We start from the raw sequence: 22,283 nt of genomic DNA, 5'->3' as shown, positions 1-22,283 counted from the left end.
TAACAATCGATAAATACTTATATTGAAATTCAATATTAATCCGATATCGTACGCACACAATAAGAAAAGACAATTTAGATCCTCTGTTGGCGAAGAAATTCCTGGAGCCGAAGTACGGAGCTGCGTTTGGGACAAAGAGTGCCTACGGGATCCATGTCATTCGAAAATTCCGTTGCGTTACAGTGCTGACAACAGCGGATACAATTTTGGAACTGAACCAAAGCCTTGAAATTCGGCCAACAACTCCAAATCTAAGAAACAGATTTTTATCAAATTTATTTCACTTCTAGAGTCAGCCAACGAGCGATTTTAACTCCAACTTACAAGAGAAAAAATCCAAGTTTACACCTTATATCAGTGTTTCGTTTTACAAAACATAATCGTAACCTCATCACGGCCTGCACACGCAGCTACTATCAGCTTTTCAAGAAGTAGCCTGTCTAATTAGTTTATTTTTACAATTTTAACTTAAATATTATACGACGTAATGTAGACACTATAAGCCCACTTAACGAAACACAAGGAAAAATAGTTTATAGGTCTCTCTCATTACAGTGTAACCTATTAATATATGCTGTTTATGAGTTTTACAGTCTTATATTTGTATCTCAAATAAATAAACATAGAGGTAAATGAGCCACGCAAAAACGAAATAAAAATTAGTATGAACGTACGTAGGCCTGCCCAATCGAAGGATTCTAATACTAATCTTGTAGCATAATTGGAAAAAAAATGCAATGCGAACTCCACAAGCTTTTCCGAGACGATAGCAATTACTGTCTCACTACATTCATTGTTTTGGACTTTATCCATCGTCCGATTTTTAAATAGTCTTAAAAATCTTTTAACCTTAAAAATTACTACGGTTTAAAGCATGGATCTTCCTTCGTCTTCAAGTCCAAGCTATTCCCGATCTGCGGTCTCACAGACCCCTTATTACCTGAGGAAGGCCAAGAAAGGCCTATCCTTAAAAACACATCCACTTTTAGGATTTAGCGACTGTTAAGGCACAAAAAAACAGACGAAGTCAGAAACAAATTAGTAGTTAACATAACACCGCAGCCAAATACATTTAAACAATAATTATTATTTAGTCGAGCAGGAGATTTCGTTCTGTTGCACATCCATGATTTCTTCTTCACCCTTAATCCCGAAAGATAAGGCAAGACAGAGTTCAAAAACACAGTAGGAAATAATCCACTTCGTTGTACTTCAAAGATAACGTGACTGACGTCCCTACAAATAGAGCTGTCACTAGAATAACACGGAACAATTCTGTCCGTGCAACTCCTATTCCAGTTCACCAAAAGTTGGTCAGATGTTTCCAACCTCAAATGACTCAATTCCCGAAGAAAGTTGAAGAGATCAATTATCCTTATAGGTTTTAGAATTGACAAGCCAAAACCTGCTTACTACATACAAATTATGGCGATGATTAATCACTTTTCCTTGAATATACAGTTAAACAGTCGGCGTTGCTTATGAAACACACTTCATGCACAAATCAAAAGAGTAATGCTTACTGAGACGTCAGAGGTGAGTGTGTGAAACCTACAGATGTTGATTATAATAACCCGGCGAAACAGTTCTGGATCATTCGCCAGAATGTGACCCTTGATCTTTGCGAATTGTACCAGTAACACCAAATTATATGTAGAGTCAATGACCTTTGCGTGGCTGGCTGCGTGACAGCGTCATCATACCCTAGGTAACCATAGTAACTAAGGTACGCTAAATGTCGTGTCTGCAATCTGAGAAAAGCTAGTAAAATATCTATGCTCGTATGTAAAGCGATCTTCAAACCTGCCCGATCAACAACAACAAAAAAATGAAATGACAGACAATTTTTCATAAAAATTTTCCGTCAAATTTCAATAAAATCGGCACATACGTTGAGCTTTTCGCAGGGATCATACAATCAGCTATCTGACAAGCATTTGAAACTTAAGAGTCCATTATAATTTAGTAGGACAGCATTAAACAAACGTTAAAGAGAACCGCATGCAGCCAGCAAGACCGCGAGGCTGGCACGCCTATTCTAATGGGTCTGTCCAAAAGCCGGCTATCCAACATAAACCTTATCGGCATTTCTCGTTCTTGTACAGAAAAATACTTTTGCGCTCCAGAAACACACACTCTCTTTTATAGATCGTCATTCTGCAACTTCATTTACTTGTCAGATTTCGATTTCCGGCAGTAGCAGAAATTTTACTGAAGACGTCTGTCTTCTGGGTTGTTGTTGTAGTCTGATATAAGTTTACCGACGTTTCAGAGGTCCTTGCTGCCTCCATCATCAGTGAAATCGCCATGAAGATGGAGGAAGTAAACACCTCTGAAACATAGGTAAATTTCTGAGAGACTACACGAATCCAACATACCAGAAGACACCCTCAGGATGATTCCATTTTTGGCAACATAGGAATTCTGTTGCGTCTGAACGCGGACTGTCTATTCCTTCTGCTCGCCGGTTAACAATGCTATTTGCACAAACATAACAACCTACTTCACAGTCACTGGGCCGCAGTGCCATTTGATATCAGCAAGAGATGTAAACGAACATATGTCATTGTGTATCGAAAATCAATACAGCAACATACACACCGACACTGAAATGCACCAGGGAGAAACAAAGGAACCTATACTGCGTAATGTGGATGATTGAGAGCACGGCGAAAATGTGATAACAAGGAAGGACGCACAGAGTAAATGAGTGAAGAGGGAAATGGCGCACAGATCTAGAATGAAAATCATAATGTATAAATCAATGATCACAATTAGGTCTTACCGTAAATACGTAAGAAAACACAAAAGGATAACCAACTCACCAGACATTTTCGTGCCATATTCAGTTCCATTTCGTCCGTCGCTTTCGTCATGTGTGTCAAAATTTAACCGTGCAAAAACATCTGAACAGCCACAAAATATCCCATCCACAGATTCTATCCAAATCCTTATTCATTCAAAATTATTGTTCACCTTTCCACGCAACTCAACGTTTACAGCTGAAACCGTGTCGTTAAATTACACAAAAGTCAAAGTATTGGACAATGTTACCAATATTCCTTTCCTATATTTTTCAATTAGCTTCACACGTTCTCAACACGCATTTTGTGATGCATCGGCAAAGAAATGTATTCTCGGAAGATTTCCGTCTTTTGGGTTGTTGCGCTGTGTAGTCTGGTCGATGTTAACCAACGATTCAGAGGTCATACTGCCTCCGTCATCAGGGCGATGAGTATGAAGATTTCTGTCTTCTGGGTTGTTGCGCTGTGTAGTCTGGTCGATGTTAACCAACGATTCAGAGGTCATACTGCCTCCGTCATCAGGGCGATGAGTATGAAGATTTCTGTCTTCTGGGTTGTTGCGCTGTGTAGTCTGGTCGATGTTAACCAACGATTCAGAGGTCATACTGTCTCCGTCATCAGGGCGATGAGTATGAAGATTTCTGTCTTCTGGGTTGTTGCGCTGTGTAGTCTGGTCGATGTTAACCAACGTTTCTGAGGTCATACTGCCTCCATCATCAGGGAGGTGAGTATGAAGATTTCTGTCTTCTGGGTTGTTGCGCTGTGTAGTCTGGTCGATGTTAACCAACGATTCAGAGGTCATACTGCCTCCGTCATCAGGGCGATGAGTATGAAGATTTCTGTCTTCTGGGTTGTTGCGCTGTGTAGTCTGGTCGATGTTAACCAACGATTCAGAGGTCATACTGCCTCCGTCATCAGGGCGATGAGTATGAAGATTTCTGTCTTCTGGGTTGTTGCGCTGTGTAGTCTGGTCGATGTTAACCAACGTTTCTGAGGTCATACTGCCTCCATCATCAGGGAGGTGAGTATGAAGATTTCTGTCTTCTGGGTTGTTGCGCTGTGTAGTCTGGTCGATGTTAACCAACGATTCAGAGGTCATACTGCCTCCGTCATCAGGGCGATGAGTATGAAGATTTCTGTTTTCTGGGTTGTTGCGCTGTGTAGTCTGGTCGATGTTAACCAACGTTTCAGAGGTCATACTGATATCTTCATACTCACCGCTGTGAGAACCTAAAGTCTTACAAATGTATTCTCCTTTGTTAATTATTATTAATTAATTATGTCACAACACTTAACATGTCGACTAATCCAAACCAAAGTTGAACACTGAATAGGAAATGGAATGCTATTGCTTATTACTAAAAGTAAAGTTTGTCCCACTATACGCCATGTAGGCGTTTGGGGTGAGTGGAGGTATAGCTCCTCTCTTTCTTGACCTCGGCACTAGATGGGGGTGAGTGGTCAGCATCACGCCCCGGCCGGCTTTACCCCCGGGAAAGGACCCCGGTACCCATTGTAGAGGAGGCTGGGTGGGCCCCAGAGCCGGTCTGGACGCAGAGGCTAGAGGAAAAATCCTGCCCCCATCGGGGATCGAACCCCGGTCGTCCAGCCCGTAGCTAGTCACTATACTGACTGAGCTATCCCGGCTCATATTGCTTATTACTACTATCTTTTAGTTTAGTCGAATACCGTGCAATTATGTACCCACTGTCCAAGGTTTACGTACAGGGTCTAACAGAGAAGACGATTCCGGAAGAAATTACGTATACATGAAAGAACATAACCTAAACAGTACGATAAAAACAGTATAAACAAAATATAAACACAAATAAGACGTCGAGAGAGAAGAAAACTTTATACAATAGTCATGTAAGTCTGCAGACATAATGTTCATGTTGAGACTGGTTACACTCGTGTTCAGGACACGAAATGAATTATTTATAGGCACTTAAATCTAACATGCGAATGAGAGCGAGCTCTTAAGTCACTTAACTATCAAGAATCTTTATCTGATATTCACAAAATCGTATAAGTCTACGTAACATTTAAGAATATGAAATCGTATCTACCATTCAGCAACAGCAGGCTCTAGATGGATATCGTAAATCGCACTGCGCGTTTCCTTATAACGCTCAGGAATAATATAACCCCACTTTTCGATGTGTCATCATCAGAAGAATAGAGCCATAACGAGGAACAAGATCGGGTCCGTGGTAGCAGATGCTTGGAACGACTATACTCCATTTTGTCTTTCTGCAGGCCGTGAACAGTTTAACTGCCCTCACGAGGAATCCTGCTAGAAGCAAAACGCAGACCGAGCGAAAATGGGGAAACCGAAGAGGACCTATCATAGTGTGTTGCAAAGAGTTCACTGGTAGCGGAGAGCAACAGACCACAGTAATAGACATTAGAAGCTTTCGTGTGCAAGACCTTGGTGATGACGAGATTTGGAAAGGGTCGAATGTAAGACTCCATTTAATTCAGATGTATGTATGCGCATCGGAAAATAAATAACAAAAGATTATCAGTTTCGTGTTAAATTTGACTGCAATGGCTCTTAACTAGAATCAAATCCGTCATATAAAATGTGTGTATCTGAGTGATTTAATTCAGTTTAGTCATATCCTCGATTAAGACTGGTGAGAGACGATCATCAACGGTTTATAAAACATATTTGTAACAATACTGCATTGCTTTAAATTCGCAGAATAACACGAGTATCGATGGAGATGAAACAATAAAAATGAATTGAAAACAAACGCGTCAATTAGTTTCCGCTATAAACTTTTATGGTTTGATGATTACGCATATGAAATAAATGTTTTGTTGCTTTGTTTATTATACGTCTTTCGGCAAGATTCAGAATGCACTGGGGTACATACATGTATTGCTACATTCAAACGCGCAAATGTCAGAAAAAAAGTAGGACGTATCGTATCTGTCTGTCACATCTGTCTGACTTCAGAATCCATTTTCAGATGATGATGATGAAATTCGATATGAGAGTATAACGAAAAGCAACGTTCTGATCCTACTGTCTGGGCGCATATTGAAACTTACAGTGCAATCCCGAATGAATGCGTTCACATCACGCCGAGTTGTCCCTCCTTTTTCCAGTAATGCAAAATAACAACAGCAGCTATACTTGAGGATGAATTTTAATATTTTGCCGTGTTTTAATAATTTTGTTGCCTTATCATTTGCTGTCTACATATTTTCGTAACAAATTTACTGGTGTTATAAACGAATGTTTGAGCTGAACACAAATTTTAAACTTCTTCTTCTAACATTATGCATGAAGATGAAGGGTCTTTAAAACTAACGCCCAAGTTCTCAACTCAGATTTAAACGAATGTTTGTAATTCATACGTCAACTTGAGACTCTCGATAAATCAGCTTGGACTACTTCGCCAACTTGGGAATAAACTCTGATGTTCACAAACACCTCAAGATTTCTTATTCCCTCATACATATTTATGATGAATAAGCAAAATATATTAAAGACGATTTCAAATCGGGTGCTAAAGGTATTTATCAGTAGTCTATTTATGAGGCGAAACGTCTCATTAAAGATAAGGAATTGCAATTAGACGGCTGGTGGTGTTCCATTCCTCGGAAGGCCTTTGAGAGTCCTTTCTTCGTCAATTTGCACTCTTATGGGAAACAGTCAACATCATCCTACCCCATAAGGACAGTGGTTCCCCTTTCAAGTGATAATATGCATGAGGCAGTGAAGAGACAGCTTAACGTCATTTGGAGACGAAGTTAAGAAATACATGAAGCATTACCTCCGAGCGTCCTACACGCTTCTACAGAGTGATGCTAAGCACAGTTAAAACGTACTCCCTTTGAAATACACATACAGCAAGGCGTTTATTTTACATACAATTTATCTATCGATAAAACTGCCAACATTTTTCAAAAAACAAGTTTCCGGGAAATTTGTTTGTTTTCTAAAGGTGCCCCAGATTGTTAAAGTGCATGCCGGCCACGTTGGGATTTTAAACGACTGTAGTTAGAATAAATATGAAAAAAGACATTGACATTTGCTATTTACTAAATCTATTTGTTGTTCTAATACATACGATGTTAAGTAAACCATTCAATTAAATTTTACTGAGTTTCCCAGGTTTTTGACTAGCAGAAACAGGGAGCACAACAAAACAGACCTTCGTTATCCACCTGTCACCTGGTGGCGGAAGTACGAACTTCCTCACGTTTGGAGGATTGATAACAGAATAATTATACACAACGTGTTGAATTGTCGTCATAAACCTTTAAACGTACATAAAAACCGATGTTCCGAGATGGTTGCATGGTTGGTAGTAACCAGCTCGAACAAAGTAATGTAGTCGCTTTTGGGTGAACGAGCTGAGAAAACGCAGTGCTCCGGTCGAATAGGAAGACATTTGAATACCATGCCAAAGCTTTTAATCTAAACGGCATTAATTATTTGACCGAATGACTGAACTTCCTTTTTCGTTAACACCTGCATTGTTTCGCTGGGTGCATCTTATTACCGTCTGTTGGACGGCGTCAGATATTCAATAGTGTTGCCCATAACTAATACTGTGACCCATCCAACCTGAAAGTAATCAAATTTACATGCATTTCAGTGCCACCTGACATTACTGACGAGGAAACGAGCTCCGACCTCACCGTGCGGGAGGGTGAGAACGCCACGATGATGTGTCGCGCAACGGGACACCCAGTGCCCCGCATTCTCTGGCGCCGTGAGGACGGCGAGGGCTTGATCCTCAGGAAGGGTCTCAGGGACGTGACGAAAGGTAAGGTCCTAGAATATGTCACGTTCTAACGTTACATAATCATAAGTTAACATCACCTCACAACAAACAGCACGAACACCTTATCTTGTGCACAGAAAGTTTGTAACATTCCCTTCGTCATGTTTCTACGAGGGAGATTAAACAAATCTGTAATATTGGCGCATTATCATTGTGTGAATGGTAACAGCGCTCCACGTGTTCCAGCGGTACAACATCGTATGTGACAGTTATATACGCACTTATGTTTTAAGAAAACCACAATTTCCTCAAATTTAACTCTACTGAATATCTGGGTCTGAAACGGAAACAATAATTTGACAGGCAGACCACGTGCCAACGGACTCGGTCCGAAAAACTGACTCTTATTCGCATGACGGTAGGCCTACGGACCACCTAATGTAACTAGATCTTTAATACCTGTATTTACATGCCTAGTATTCTGATAATATGGACGGAAAACAGAGCAGAATGCCAGACATACACTTTGCTGATGAAAGAGCTGAATACACGTATACCCATAAAACTAAACTTACATCGCATTACTTGGCAAAGCACACATGAGGAAGATGAGAGTTGTATACCAGCTTTCAGTTGGAAAGTACTACAAGTTTGGATAGGAATCATCTGGCTCAGGACACAGCCCAGTAACGGGCCTCTGTGAACGCGGCAATGAGCAGTCTAGTTCCACAAAAAGCGAGGGATTTCTCGATTTTCAACAAGGACTCCAATCAACGAGTTTATTAATTACGCCTACATCGGCGAAATTTAAAAACTTGCACTGGAGATAATGTTACACAGATGACTACGCCGTTCTTGTGAGTTTTGCCATTGCGTAGACTGTTTGGAAGATACCAGCATTTCAGACAAACATTTTGTCTCCGTCATCGGGGTTGAAGACGGAGAAGAACAGCACCATTATCATCAAATCTCACAATGTTACACATAGTTACAAACTTGTAATGAAAAGATCGCTACAGAGACAAGACAGTTAAGAAAGATTATTAGGTGTGGGGGGGGGGGGGATTGAGAAAACAATTCCATATTACATAGGAAAAGGTAACACGTGAAAAGTACGTTTAGAAGCAGGTAAGATGAATTGTGTGTGAGGTAAGAAGCATCAATACAAATAAAATTAAGCCAACGAAGGAGTGTCCAACTAACAGAGTAACACTCGCTAGCTCGGTGAGAAGCCAATGAAGGTTTCACTATGAGAAAGTAGAGGATAAACCCGGTGAGGTGGAAAGAGACCTGATCTGTCCGTCGAGAATTCCAAGAAAGAAAGGAACGAGAAAGGACCTCGATTAACCTTCTTCCCTGCAGTCGTAAGCGGCTTAAAAATGACGTCATCACCAGTACGTGGGCAACACTACGCCAACTTGGAAAATTGAGTAAAGAAAGCTAAAAGAAGTAAGAAAATCTCGAGATTCTAACAAAAAAAAACTATTGTGATAATGGGACTCTATAGTGAAGAAATCCAGTCCTTTTCTTCACAACGAATCTTGTAGTTATTGTTCAGGACCACTTAAAAGGATTAAAAGCAGTTAATTTTCTCGTCTAGTCAGGACGAAATTATTCCCTAGTCAAACAAGCAATTTGTCACTTTTGCTTTTGGTACGGACGCCAAAGTTTCGCTATATATGATCACATCTACTTAATTTGTTCTTATTTTGCACTGTTTCGCGGGCTCAAAATAGAGTATCGCAGATAGCATCTACGTATAATTGATACCAACTACTATATAATCACAGACATCACCAATAATTAGTCATAAACTGGTGTACTTGGATGTTGTGCCAACGGTGATGAGGATCTGCGTTTTATAACAGCAACAATTTCATGAGCTGAGTAATTATGAACTTTCCTGCTGAGAACGTTTGCCATGGATTCAGTCCAGTTCATTAACCTAGGTAATCAGCGTCGTAGGCTAACACGCTGCCAAATGAACTGATAGTGACAATACCTTCATCAGACATGCGAACCAGTAGTAAAGAAAGTGGAAAATAAAAGTGTATTGAAAAGAAACGGTAGCATGTCTGCACGTAAGATTCTGGCCAATACGTCAGAAGAGGGTCCACCGCCATGTAGCAGAACCAGAGCCCGTAGAGTTTCAATGAACCCGATCTCCTTGTTCGATATATAAAAGTGTTAAGTTTTTTTGGATAACATTTTACCAACTTCCCAGCGAGTCTATCCACTAGATCTATGGTCAAGTTCTAATATGTGAAATTGGTTATCACTAAGAGCGTCGTGACTTCATTTTGTCACAAGATAGAATCTGTAACAGTGTAGATTAGGGAGTTAATTAGAGCCCCGTCTTTATGATCCAACCAACCACCTCCTTCTGCATGCTATAATTTCAGAGTTCATCTGCAACTCTGCGAAGCAAAGCGAGCAGATGATACTTGCAGGTGGTGACGCCAATATGCTTCTTACACGGTAAACGCTGTGATATAAACTGTTACATTCAATAACTTCATTCCAACACACAGGGCGTAACAAGACTCACATTCCTCGAGGAGGTGGGAGTTAATTTTCAGGAAACCTGTAGCAATATGGAGCATAGCAAGTCAACTTCCGTAACGTTAATACGAAGTTTAGCGTCAATAAATCCATTCCAATATATATATAGTCGGTCTCTTTTATATGGAACTTGGAATTCAGTTAATTTCATGAAGCCGTTCTAAATAAAAACAGTGTATTTTCGCGGGAGGGGCGGAGACGCAGGTAATTTTATTATTTTGTATAATAAAGGGCTGAGTTTAATACATACAATTTAAAACTGCAACACAAACTATTTATTTCGTCAAACAAAAAATAAACCACACTACGTGTTTAAGCCATCTTCAGGCGAGACAACGCAAATATACGAGATTTTACATTGCCTTATAAACTGCATAGTTCAAATATTTACCTGACAAAATAAACTTTTTGAGTAACTGTGTTCAATTGTGCGTACTCAATTACAAATAACAGGGTCCAACATTGCAAAGACTGAGTTTAGTTCACAAGCAAATCTTCATATATTTACTAGTACTTTTTGTGTTATACGCAATGCAATGCAATGCCTAGCCATTCACATTCCTTTACCGTAGTTAAATGTTAACTGAGGTTTCCTAATTAACTTCATCCTAATCTTTTCTGTATTCATCTTTAATTACTCCCTATAAACTGCTAAAGAATTTCAAAACATAAATTAAGATCAACTTTGTCTAAATAGCCTCACAAAGTAGATATCGTATTCTCTCCTACTGAAGTAAGGTACGCTTTAAACATTTATTAGTCAAAACAATGAGACACATCGAAAGAAAAGGTGAGTTGTCATGTTCTCATGGCGTTAAGTACAAAGCGTATTGTCTTTGGAATATTGTACACCAACGTTGCTCCTATCATCAGGGCGATAACTACTCACCTGGTAATAAATTCAGTAAGCACCTACGAAACGTCGGTAAACTTCTACCAGACCATAAGGCACAATATTTCAGAAGACAGCAATATTCACAGAAACAAAACACTCTCAAAATAACACGAAAAGTCACCAACCTTTAAGATCACAATGCCGTACTTTCTATCATATATTTTAAAGAAATAAATCATCCTGAAACATAGAACAAATGGAATCAGAAGGCAAAACTCCATAAAGCAAATCAATTGTGATTTACTATTTATAAACACTTCACACGATTATTTGTTCGACATTTAATTACTTCTGTGCTATGCATTAATTGCATTTATATTTAATAAGCTCTGTTAAAAGTGTGGAAGTCACTGATAAAACATAAAACACCCATTAACTGCTAACTGAACACTGTGGTATTGTTATTATTGACAAACTCACCTGCCATGCACATGTCACTGTGAGAAAAGCATCTAATTACAATTAATGAATGTTACTTCACACGAAATTCCAGGGTGGAATCACGACACATTAAAACTGGGCCAGTAGGTGTTGCAACAACTTTAATGTCTCACATGAAACACGTAGAATCCAGCAGTGTTTACGTCCTTCATGACCGAATAAAGACTGGAGTGCGGATAACGGAAGTACAGTATTACTCTGTACAAGGACATTTACGTTCAGATAACCAGGTCTGATTTTTGAAGCGACAAGCAGCAATCCAGGAAATAATTAATTGTAATAGTTTTTAAATAAATCCACCGTGTATTTTAAACAACTCACTGTGTAATCACTGGTTATGTTGCGATAGTGAACATCATATCATCATGGCTCACACACAAATCTCCAATCAAATGTAAAAAAACCGAGATATTCAGGTTGTATTTATTAAATGTCAAGTCTAGTATGAAAGAGAGTTTCTGTTACCAAATATTAGCCAATATTTTATTATACTTTAATATAAATTAGGATATACTGAAACATTCATATGCATTAAACTTCGAAAATTTAATTTAATGGTAACAGATGAGAGGTGTGCGTCGTACTGATATCTGTTGGCACAATCAATAACCAAATAAAATGTCTACGTGTAATGTTACATATCAGCATAAGATAAAGAAAACTAAAGAAGACTAAAGAATAAATAAGAACGCATAAATTGTGCAAGATAAGAGATAAGGAAAGAATAATAAATCAATCAGAATAATCACAAATGTAAACACGTACAGTGTATAGAATTGTACCACTAGTTATATGGATTTATACATGTGAACAAACACACTGTCCGTATTCCCTTAACTTTACAGCAAATGGTACAAGACAGATCTCAGTCTATAGAATTTTAAGATAAACCAATCAGAAAACTGTGAAGCTTCTACGAGTGGGTCTTTTAGACGTGGAATGTCACAGTGAACAGTTTGCAGGCGAGGAATAAAGAAGGAAATATGAAATGGTGTGAGTTGCTGCTACAAATGATAGCTGCGGAGAAAGGAAAGCCCAGACATCTCTCTCTCTCTCTCTCTGTATCTCAGAAAACTGCACTGACGGCAGAGAAGACTGTTGTTTCATTTCGCTACAAACTGTTGCCCTGGCAGTGGTTATAAGTGAGCATTAACATTTCCAGGATGCGAGAAGATACATTTTAGTACAGACGTTCACACACAATAAAATTTACGTTCCCTTGCATCAAGTCTCTCTTCCTATTCATTCTCAACATACAACTTGAGTATGGAATATCGTTACGACGAAAGTTGGCTTTTCAATGTAGCGGATATAAGCTCCTAAACTAGAAATTGTGTGCTGGGTAACTGTGTGAAGTCTCAAGTTGCAACTTTGACACGGACTGTGCATTTTTATGTTGTAACAAGATAATGAAACTTTTCAGAGTTTTGCTTCCGTCTCTAATTTACATTTCCGCTGGAAACTTCAGGGGTAAAACGAGGATATGGAATGAGACCGACGATCAGAGCAGGAGGGCGTTAGTTGAACACTCAAATGCTGGGAACGCGGGTTCGAATCACGCTCGGATTGGACACGTGCTGAACCCTGAATCCTCCTCTCTGACGATATCCTCCGGAACGCACAAATTACTGACTGACTTCAAGTATGCAAAGACTAACCACGTTGGGCTACTTGGTTGAATGAAATCCAAAACCCTCTAAATTCATAAAAAAAAACTGGTACAACAGGAAGTAAGTAGTAAATAAATGGCGAATCAAGTTGGAATAGTGCATAAATAATAGCAGTTAACTTTAGCACAACGTTAGGACTTAATCTATACCGATACAAACTAAAATCTCTATCAATTATGTGGGAATCAGCAGGCTAAATGACTGAAGCAAACACGTCAGAAGAGTAAGACATACCAAGACCATACTGCGATATAATTCTCTGAGACCAAGCAGACTTCACTGCCCCTAAAATAATCTAAGGATACATCTTGGCATGTATAAGTTAACAAGACGTAAAAGTATCCCAACGTTTGCCTACGTGACCTTAAAATTTTCGGGATTATCATTTAATTAAAAAAACAATGAATTTTCAAAATTTTGGTTTTTTAATTTTATTTAATTTAGATTTTTTTAATTTGTGGGCATACTGCCAATTTAGGAATTTCTTGTAATTTTTAAATATTTTGATATTTCTTAAATTTTCAAAATTCCAAAATGTTGTTTGTCAAATTTTTAGTCATTTCTGTATTTTTTTACAATTTTTCACAATTTTGATTTTTTTCAATTTTTTTTTGGAATTCTGGATTTTTTTAAAAAAAACATTTTGAAAGTTTTGGAAATAAAGACAACAAAAATTTGCCATTAGTTTAAAAGTGGTGCGAAGAGGACTTCTTGGCCATTGAGTCCAACGGGAAAGCAATTCTTGGCCCCAGGGAAGAAAGAAGTTGGCCAACTTGCTCTAAACCATGCAAGTCGGAAGTTATTCCCGATTTGTCAGCTTGACCTGTTTACCAGAGATCACGTCAAACCAAAGCGACAAGCAGATTTCATTAGCAGTCAAGGACTGGCACCGTCCTCTCTCACCCCTTCCAACTAATCGGAACGCGAGTCGCCATGTTCCCACTTCCTGACGTAATTTCAAGTAACTCCCCAATTCCCTAATTCTAGTTAGTCAACCGTTGTTACAGTGTGGTTCAAAACGCGGATCCTAATACCAAGCCAAAGTCGTCTAATATTTCAGCAGAAGTAAATAATATTTCTATAAATGTTTTTCATTTTGAATAACACGTTGAAGCCTTGTAATCAATTAACTTGTCACAAGACAGTTTCATGAAACCTTTCATAGCTATACCACCTCTCAAGAAATTCCTTGTATTTACAGAACATGAAAAACCTTCACCAGCACAGAAGCTCGCTACTGAATCATATTCCGATTCATTTCGGTCCACCGTTCTGTTTCTCAATATCAGTTTCCACTTTCACCTCGGCCTCCTTTGTAAATTGCTTTTGTGAGGTTTCGTACAAAATTCCGCGTTTATTTCCTTTGTGGTAAGTGTACAAAGCGCGTGCCTGTAAACACAGCAATTGTCCTTCGCTTTCCCTAAAACGGGTGGCGCATTTATTGACTAGCTGAACGACTATAAACTTCTCAAGAACTATGCTGCATGCAGTAAGTTAATTAATTAGTTGATGTATGGGAATTGCATCTCAGCCTTGACAACAGCGACTCTAAATATGTTTTAAATACTAATTTTTAGTTGATGATGTGTCAACGTATTATCGACAGCATCCCATTACACTACACATACACTACCTGTTTCTTCAAGGCGCGCTAGGCTCCACAGATTTAAGCTTTTCGATATGTTATATATACATATATAGTCGAAATAACTCATAATAGAGAAATTATTTAAGGAAACTCGTAATTCTGAATTCTTCCCTTGAACCCAAAAAGCCTTTAGAAAATCAAGTTTCCTCCGTACAGAAATTTCTGGATCCGAAGCGCTTGAATTATAGTTGTTACAAATAAGGAAATGTATCACATCATTTATTTATTACCGCCAAATGTAAACTGACATTTATTCAGCCGTGATTACACAGCCTTAGGAAATAACAACTGGGCGAATTAAATATCAATGCGTTAACACCGCTACGAAGTTCAAACAGCAGAAGATAACAGTTTCTATTTCCTTATTGAAACAAGTGTTCCGCAATATGGAACATTATTCAGCAATGTTAATTAAGATGCGTAAATAGACGACAGAGTAGTATTTCAATGCTGTCGAAAATGAAACATTTGTGATTTCTAACACAAGGGGTGTTATATTCTCTGCTGGTAAACACTAATTTCGTGTGACAACGGCCTCTCCCTCTTAATTCAGATTTGGAATTAACTCTCTCCGGGAGGCATTGCGCTAATCCATCTCCACAGTTTTCTCGCATCGTAACATCTTAAGATAAACACCCTCAGAACTGAAATAATATTTATACAAGAATTCGGATACGAAGCTTAGCATCTAGTCTGAATGCTATTTAATTTATAACACGACGTTGAATATGAAGATTTGTTAAAATTTATAATGAGACTATTTGTGTGTATTTCATTTCATCCCACAAACTGAAGTACATTTTCGTTCGAAAACGGACCCACTGTTACGTCAGAGTGTAGCATTAACTTCGTTTTACATATTAATTTGTTCGTTACCCTTTACTCTGTGATCAACATCAGCGACTTTCGGGAGCTTTCCCAGCCTTGTGGAGCGCCTATGAAAACAACTTTGGCCGTCCGTCTGTACGTATCAACTCTAAACGACTGTGTCTATGAGGACTTGAATTACAATTTTCTGGTCACTTGGCGTGCATTTCAGTTCAGTGAGTACTGCATCAGAAAATATCTAGTTTGGTGTGTCTTGTACTACGTCGGTAGTCTTGTACACAACGATTCAAAATTCTCTACACGTTTTAAAGAACAAGTGTTAGAAGTGAGAACTGATTCAAAATTCACTCACACCCTAATGTCGCAGAGGATTTTAGTGTATTACGTGACTGCATGACCTCAACTAACATCCTTCAAGCTGTCGTATGGTGTTGTAACCGACATTTTTGTGTTCTTGTATATGCGCAGGGACGTTGAATCATTCTGTATAATAAGCTCAGTTCTCTTCAGAAATATGAAGTGCAGCAGAACGGGAACTCCCAAGATTATTACTTCAACATCCAATATACCTCCAGGAAAAGAAATTCCCTCCTTCCCCTTGCGTATTTCCCAACTGACTCCCTTTCCAGCCTTCTTTCTTTCTTTCTTTCTGTTTGCGTCTGAGACGTCCCTAGCACAAGGGATGAACTCAAGGGTACAGAATACTAATTGATTTATTAATCTCACCAATACCCATAGGTTGTACTAAAACTATAAGCAGTCCCAAAAATATGTGCACACAACGTATGCACCGGTTGTAGCACGTCTGTTTGGGACAATGTATGCAATTATGAACTCAAAGCTCCTCGTTTTGGTTCAATTGCTACTCATGAAATATGAGATTTCGGTCTTCTCGGTTGTGACGTAGTGTGGTCTAGTCTAGTCTAGTCTAGGTCTATCGCAGAATGTTGGTGTTCAGAATATAAAGATTAATGGAATGCCACACGACAGAACAAACATTTCCTTGCAAATAATAGTTTATTTATTGTGTACTGTTTTGATGTGAGCTATGCTTGGGAGTATTACACCCAAAACGAAACTAAAGAACAAATACGCTCTTGATTGTAAGCCACGTTTTGTTTAATTTTGTTTTAATTTACAGAATTCAATAAATACTGATATTAAAATTTCAAGCACTGACATCCATGTTGTTGCGTCATTCCAGCACAGGGCAAACTTTGCCATTTCCAGAATCAGTTCAAACTGTTTGTCGGTAAACAAACGCAGTCACCACATCATAGAAATCAAACAACTGTGAATCCGTGTGTTTCAGTGGATACTTTCAGTGGGGACACGTTAACACTCGTGAAGCTGGATAGAAGGCAAATGGGCGCTTATCTGTGCATAGCTTCAAATGATGTACCACCAGCAGTTAGCAAGCGCATTACACTCAACGTAAACTGTAAGTACATTCCACATAAATATTTTTATCACTTCAAAAATAGACACCCAACTATTTTCAATGTATACAGAAAGTGTAGCCTGGTGTTAAATCGCGCAAGTTTCCCTGCACAAAAGGATTTAAGCTTGGGTTTTGAATTCCTGGTGCACACCTCTTTCCCCATCCATGCGTGCCAAGTGCCCAGCCCATCTCGTTCTATAATATTCATTTAGCATAATGATTTCGAGCTTTAGAGAAAATGACTAATGCAGAAGATGAAAATGGCTCACATTTTCTGTAAAATGAAATGATGGGCCTCTTATAACGAGCAAACTACTTTGGTTTAAAATTAATTATTCCCATGCGTCATATTTCAGTAGAAGAACAGTATCACTTCCATTAACGCTCTGTAGAGCCGACACAAGTTAAAAAAAGTAAAAATAAACAAGCAAGCCTCTCGCGCAATGTGCTTCAAGCGGTTATATCCAGGTAGTAGGGAGTTTTCACACCAGAATATAGATATTGAGGGTTGGCGCATTGCGACAGTTATTTTGGCGGGAAAAAGCACAGGAAGAGATACAAAAATAAGTGAAATGTCACCAAGCCTCTCGTAAAAGTAATGCTTATACGCACCTCCATAATATTATATGGCAAATATTTGACAGTTGCTGTTTAAAGTAACTAAATTACAGATTACTTGTAATCACTAAAACACAAAAAGAGAACTGTATGACTTTATTAACGAAGTGGTCTCTGAGGTTCGTTTTATATGGTATACGACTTTTAATCTTTAGTTAATATTTGGTAATATATTCCTGTGTTTGCATCTCTTCGTCACGTGATCGATTATCTAATAGCCAATGTTTCTTTTTCCTTTCCCTCATTCTACCACAAATGTTTTTCGTCAATGACTTCTCAACAACCCCCCCCCCCCCCCAATTAGCAAATACGCTCTAAAAAGCTTCAATTCATCAATCGATTAAACGCCTAACTTACAACGAATTATGCTTCTCCTGTATAAGTATGAATGATTGTAGACGAAAGTCAATTAGAAACTTGTTTACCGACTTCAGACATTTCATCATTTCATCATTTCATCATTTCGACTATTTCGTTAATTACTTAAATTTTCTGATACTATCAGTATGTAATCATGATAACGTGGAAATTCTATGAATGGGAAATTTGAACAGTGAGGCCTTGTTAGCTTTAACCTTCGAGAGATAACGCGACACTTTTTTCCACCGATGTCCTCGAGCACTACATAAATGAAGACAAGAAATACCAATGATTATAAGCGAGATATCTCATGTATAGCATTAAACTAATTGAAGTTAGTAATTTATTAAGTGATTAATTCCCTTGTTTTCAAGGTGTATGTAAATATATAGCTGTACCATTAACCTGATTCCACCTCAGTTCGTCGGTGGCAGGGTAAAAAGTATGAGTCCAAAAATTACACCCAAAGTATGATTTATACTTTACAGCCTACACTTCATTGAATCTGTAATTTTAAAAATTATCAATTCAGCATGAAGTTCATGCATAAACTGTATAACCATATTTGTAAATATATTTTTAATCAATAAAACTGATTATTAAAACTTTCCGAAAGTTACTTTTTGTATCCTTGAGTTTTAGGGTTTACATGTCTTTACCTTGACATCGGCGAAATGTAAAATGGTCTTTTCAAAGAAATTCAGTATTTGCTGAAGGCAGGATAGAACGTGTTAGATGAAAACTATGAAATAAAAAATACCATTAACGATTTCAAGCTCTGACGCAAAATTACAGTTCTTTAGTAGTATCCAAATTTTCGTACAACACAAACGATTTAACTCTGTCAAAACGTAACTTGTGTATTCTTCTCTGTAACCACACTATTTTCGCTAAGTTCGTTATCTCTCCTTTCTGCAGTTGCCCCAGTGGTCAAAGTTCCGAATCAGCTGCTTGGGGCGCCACTTGGGACAAACGTTTCCCTGGAGTGCCACGTTGAGGCGTTCCCCAACACCATCAACTACTGGCTGAAGAACAGAGGAGAAATGCTATTAGACGGGTAAGTGGTTCAAAGTTGTATCACTAAGTGAGACGCTCCAACACGGCACTCCGAACAAGCACAGATAATATGAGAATGTGAGTTCCCTCGGTGGTGGGTATGAAGATTACTGTCACTTGGTAGGCCATCATCGCTCTGATGACGGAGGCAGTAAGCATGTCGGGAACGTTGGTCAATTTCTACGAGACTACACGGTGCAATATCTTCAGGAACAGAAGAATATTATTTGATGGGCACGCCTACACAGTAGCGTGTATATGAATAGAATGATATTCCCAAGAAATATAAACTAATGGATGAAGAAAGTGGAAAATGTTACATGACGGATATCAGGTACTACGTTACTATTTTTTGTGCTATTTATCTAACGCTGAAAAGGAAGACTCGGGTTCTAGAAGCAGCATGCTAAAAGGGTACATCGTCTACAGTACAAAAAAAAACATTTTTTTACGCGGACATGTCCAACGTCGATTCCATTATACGTGAACAATTATTTTCCGAATGCGGAAAATTCTATTATACGCGGTCTGTCAAACACGCTGAAGGAGTACACAAAAAAAGACCACTACTCTTGAAAAACCTGACGACGGTTTAATTCTTGCGTGTGAATTTGTGCAACCAATTTTAATTTTATAGGATTTGAGACTTTCAATCAATACAATCATCTCGGGCAATCAGCCGCGTTAACTGGTTACCGTGGTAAACCGACGTTTCGGGTACCAACTCTGTCCCCATCATCAGGGTTCTTATGTGACTGGATACCTCGGAAGTCGCCTGTGTACACGTTTAAGATTTAAAATGAATTCCATGAATTTTTAAAATGGGAATAAGCCTGTAATTGCAAACTATGTCAGCCCAGATTTAATTTACAGACATCAACGCGTATAGCACAAGTAAGTAATTAAACAGAAGTGTACAGGTGTGCATGTTTCGATAAGTGAAAATCGATTTATTATGATGCTCCACATAGCATTGAGTTCTATCGAGTTCTGTCACGAGTGATTTAGAGTGGTTGAAACTAACATATATCATATCACATCACAATTACACACCATCGGAGAGTGTCACTCTCCACTAAAAATCAATGGCTGTGCATAGAAAATACCGCAGTAAAATTATGGTTCACGCAGTGTAATTTTACTCCTGACAGAAACCACGTACCAAGTGTTACGACACAACTATGGGATCTGTTTAGTCCCTCCGTGTGAAATAAAACATAAGACATTAAAGCAGAACATACGTGTTCATCTATTTCTGTACACAGAAAGACTTGAATAAACATGCCTCAAAATAAAGAGAGAAACACGAGATTAATCTAACTGAAACTGAAACGTATTGAAGCTGTGTTATTGTTTCCTTAAACGTGGTTTTTAAATTCTACAAATATTATTTCCGATTGGTGAGTTTAGACATTTTAACTATTAAATCAACCATCGAACTGAGAACGGTAACAGAAATTTGGAAAACGTTATTCATCATAATCCTTCCAGAATGAACAGATAAAGTAATCGTTTTAGATTCTGTGTAATTTACTTTCCGGGTTTAAGCTTTTTCTCCACACTCTTAACATAGAAATAATTGCATAAGAGTGGTAATTCAGAGCTTTGGATTCACACTTGGCTTGAGTAACTAATTACAACCGCACACAGACTCGCATAAAAACAAACGAAGCATTGCATCCGTAGGTACAATGCTCCCACCCCCAAAATCGACCCCCATTCCACACTCCTCGCGTGGAATCATAATTCTGTCACAAGGGTATAGACCTACTACAGTAATTAGTGAGGGCTCTGAGTTCCATACACAGTGGCGGTGGAAAATCTCATTTTCAGGAACGTCAATTGGCTTGATTAGTTCCATACACACTTGCAACAATAAGAGGAAGACTGGTACTTGCTACGCTGCCCACGGCCAATTGGATGCAGCGGTGTCTATGCAGCGTGGATTGTTTCTGGATAATTTTGTGATTGTTCAGATCTCAGGTTCTCACGGCAACGAGGTCTGCGATGTGGCTCAATCCAGTCTGGACGTTTCGAATTGCCTCACTGCCTCCATCAACAGGGCAATAATCAAGGTGATTACACTGGTGGTGGAGGCAGCGAGGCCCTCAGAAACGTTGACGAGTATTCATCAGACTACACGGTGCTACAACGCACAAAACAGCCATCTTCAATTTTGCGATTACTGGAACTTACATTGTGAATCAAAGACTGAGTCGCGTTAACTGGCCTAGTCGTTCGTTCTTACATTATTTAACAAATGCGTCATCTAAATTAAGTAGGATATGTGTTATGTTTGACTAAGAAACCTCCGAAAGGAGGCGGCGAAGACACACACTGGGCTGTAGAGCCAAAGAAGAAGAATATGTTACGTTTGTTGGTTAAGGGTGTTTCATTTCCAAGTTAACAAGAAAGACTATATACCAAGACTAAGATAACTAGTAATTTTTGGTTCGGTAGTTAAGCACAAACTATACAGAGGTAAATGACTTAGTTTCACTCTTCCAAATGTCAATCAGGGTAAGAATTTGCTATCCATTATATGGACCTAAGAGAATTTCTGAATTAAATGATGTTGAAGTAAGTCCCAGTGACTAAACCAAGACCGGGCATTCAGGCAGGACACTGTTACTCCTCCATCTGTGTGGTATTTTTACATAATGAAGTCTTGACATTGGATTCTCACTGACTTCAAAGTGAGATTCGTGGTTCGGAAAAATCGCCATGAAACTAGTTTTTCTCCGAGTTTTCCGCATAAAACGCGCTGCCATTCCACCACTGCTCCATACTCATCTATCACCGCCCCTTCAGGTGACCAAGCAGCAATTTATCATGAGAAAGGGGCCTAATCTCTAACTCAGCACTTGGCTGGTTTCAGAGTAATGGCAGTTCAGTTTGCATTTAATGAGTGTACCTCGTACCATTTATTCAGCAGTCATTTACACATGGACTGCACGCCACTGTTACAGTTTTCTGCGAACGAGGGGTTATGACTGAACGAACAGTCTCTGATAACGGAGTTATTTGTTCAGGGATGGTTTGGATTGTTAGAATGTCATGTTAAATAAGTCACCATTCTACGCATTAATAATGGACTAACGCTTCATTTATCTCTCTTTTACACAGCGAGTTAAACTGAATAGGAATGAAATCAGAACGTGTCTAAATCGCGGGAATTTACAATGGAATACGGAGACAACCAAAAATGGCAGAAA

General features: G+C 38.7%; 1 protein-coding gene across 1 annotated transcript in view; it reads left to right on the top strand.

Annotated features, from left to right (window-relative positions):
* The window catches only part of LOC110836992 (lachesin), a 170,185-nt gene that overhangs the window by 140,044 nt on the left and 7,858 nt on the right, over nt 1-22,283 (top strand). The window contains exons 4-6 of the mRNA XM_022078750.2: nt 7,421-7,591; nt 16,906-17,034; nt 18,931-19,069. Coding sequence (XP_021934442.1) covers nt 7,421-7,591; nt 16,906-17,034; nt 18,931-19,069 — 439 coding nt within the window. The remainder of the gene's footprint in view (nt 1-7,420; nt 7,592-16,905; nt 17,035-18,930; nt 19,070-22,283) is intronic.

Source organism: Zootermopsis nevadensis, unplaced genomic scaffold (genome assembly GCF_977971745.1).
Source record: "Zootermopsis nevadensis isolate Lab colony 2312 unplaced genomic scaffold, Znev_1.0 Znev_ptg000061l, whole genome shotgun sequence".
NCBI lineage: Eukaryota > Metazoa > Arthropoda > Insecta > Blattodea > Termopsidae > Zootermopsis > Zootermopsis nevadensis.
This window is presented reverse-complemented; position numbering and strand designations above follow the sequence as displayed.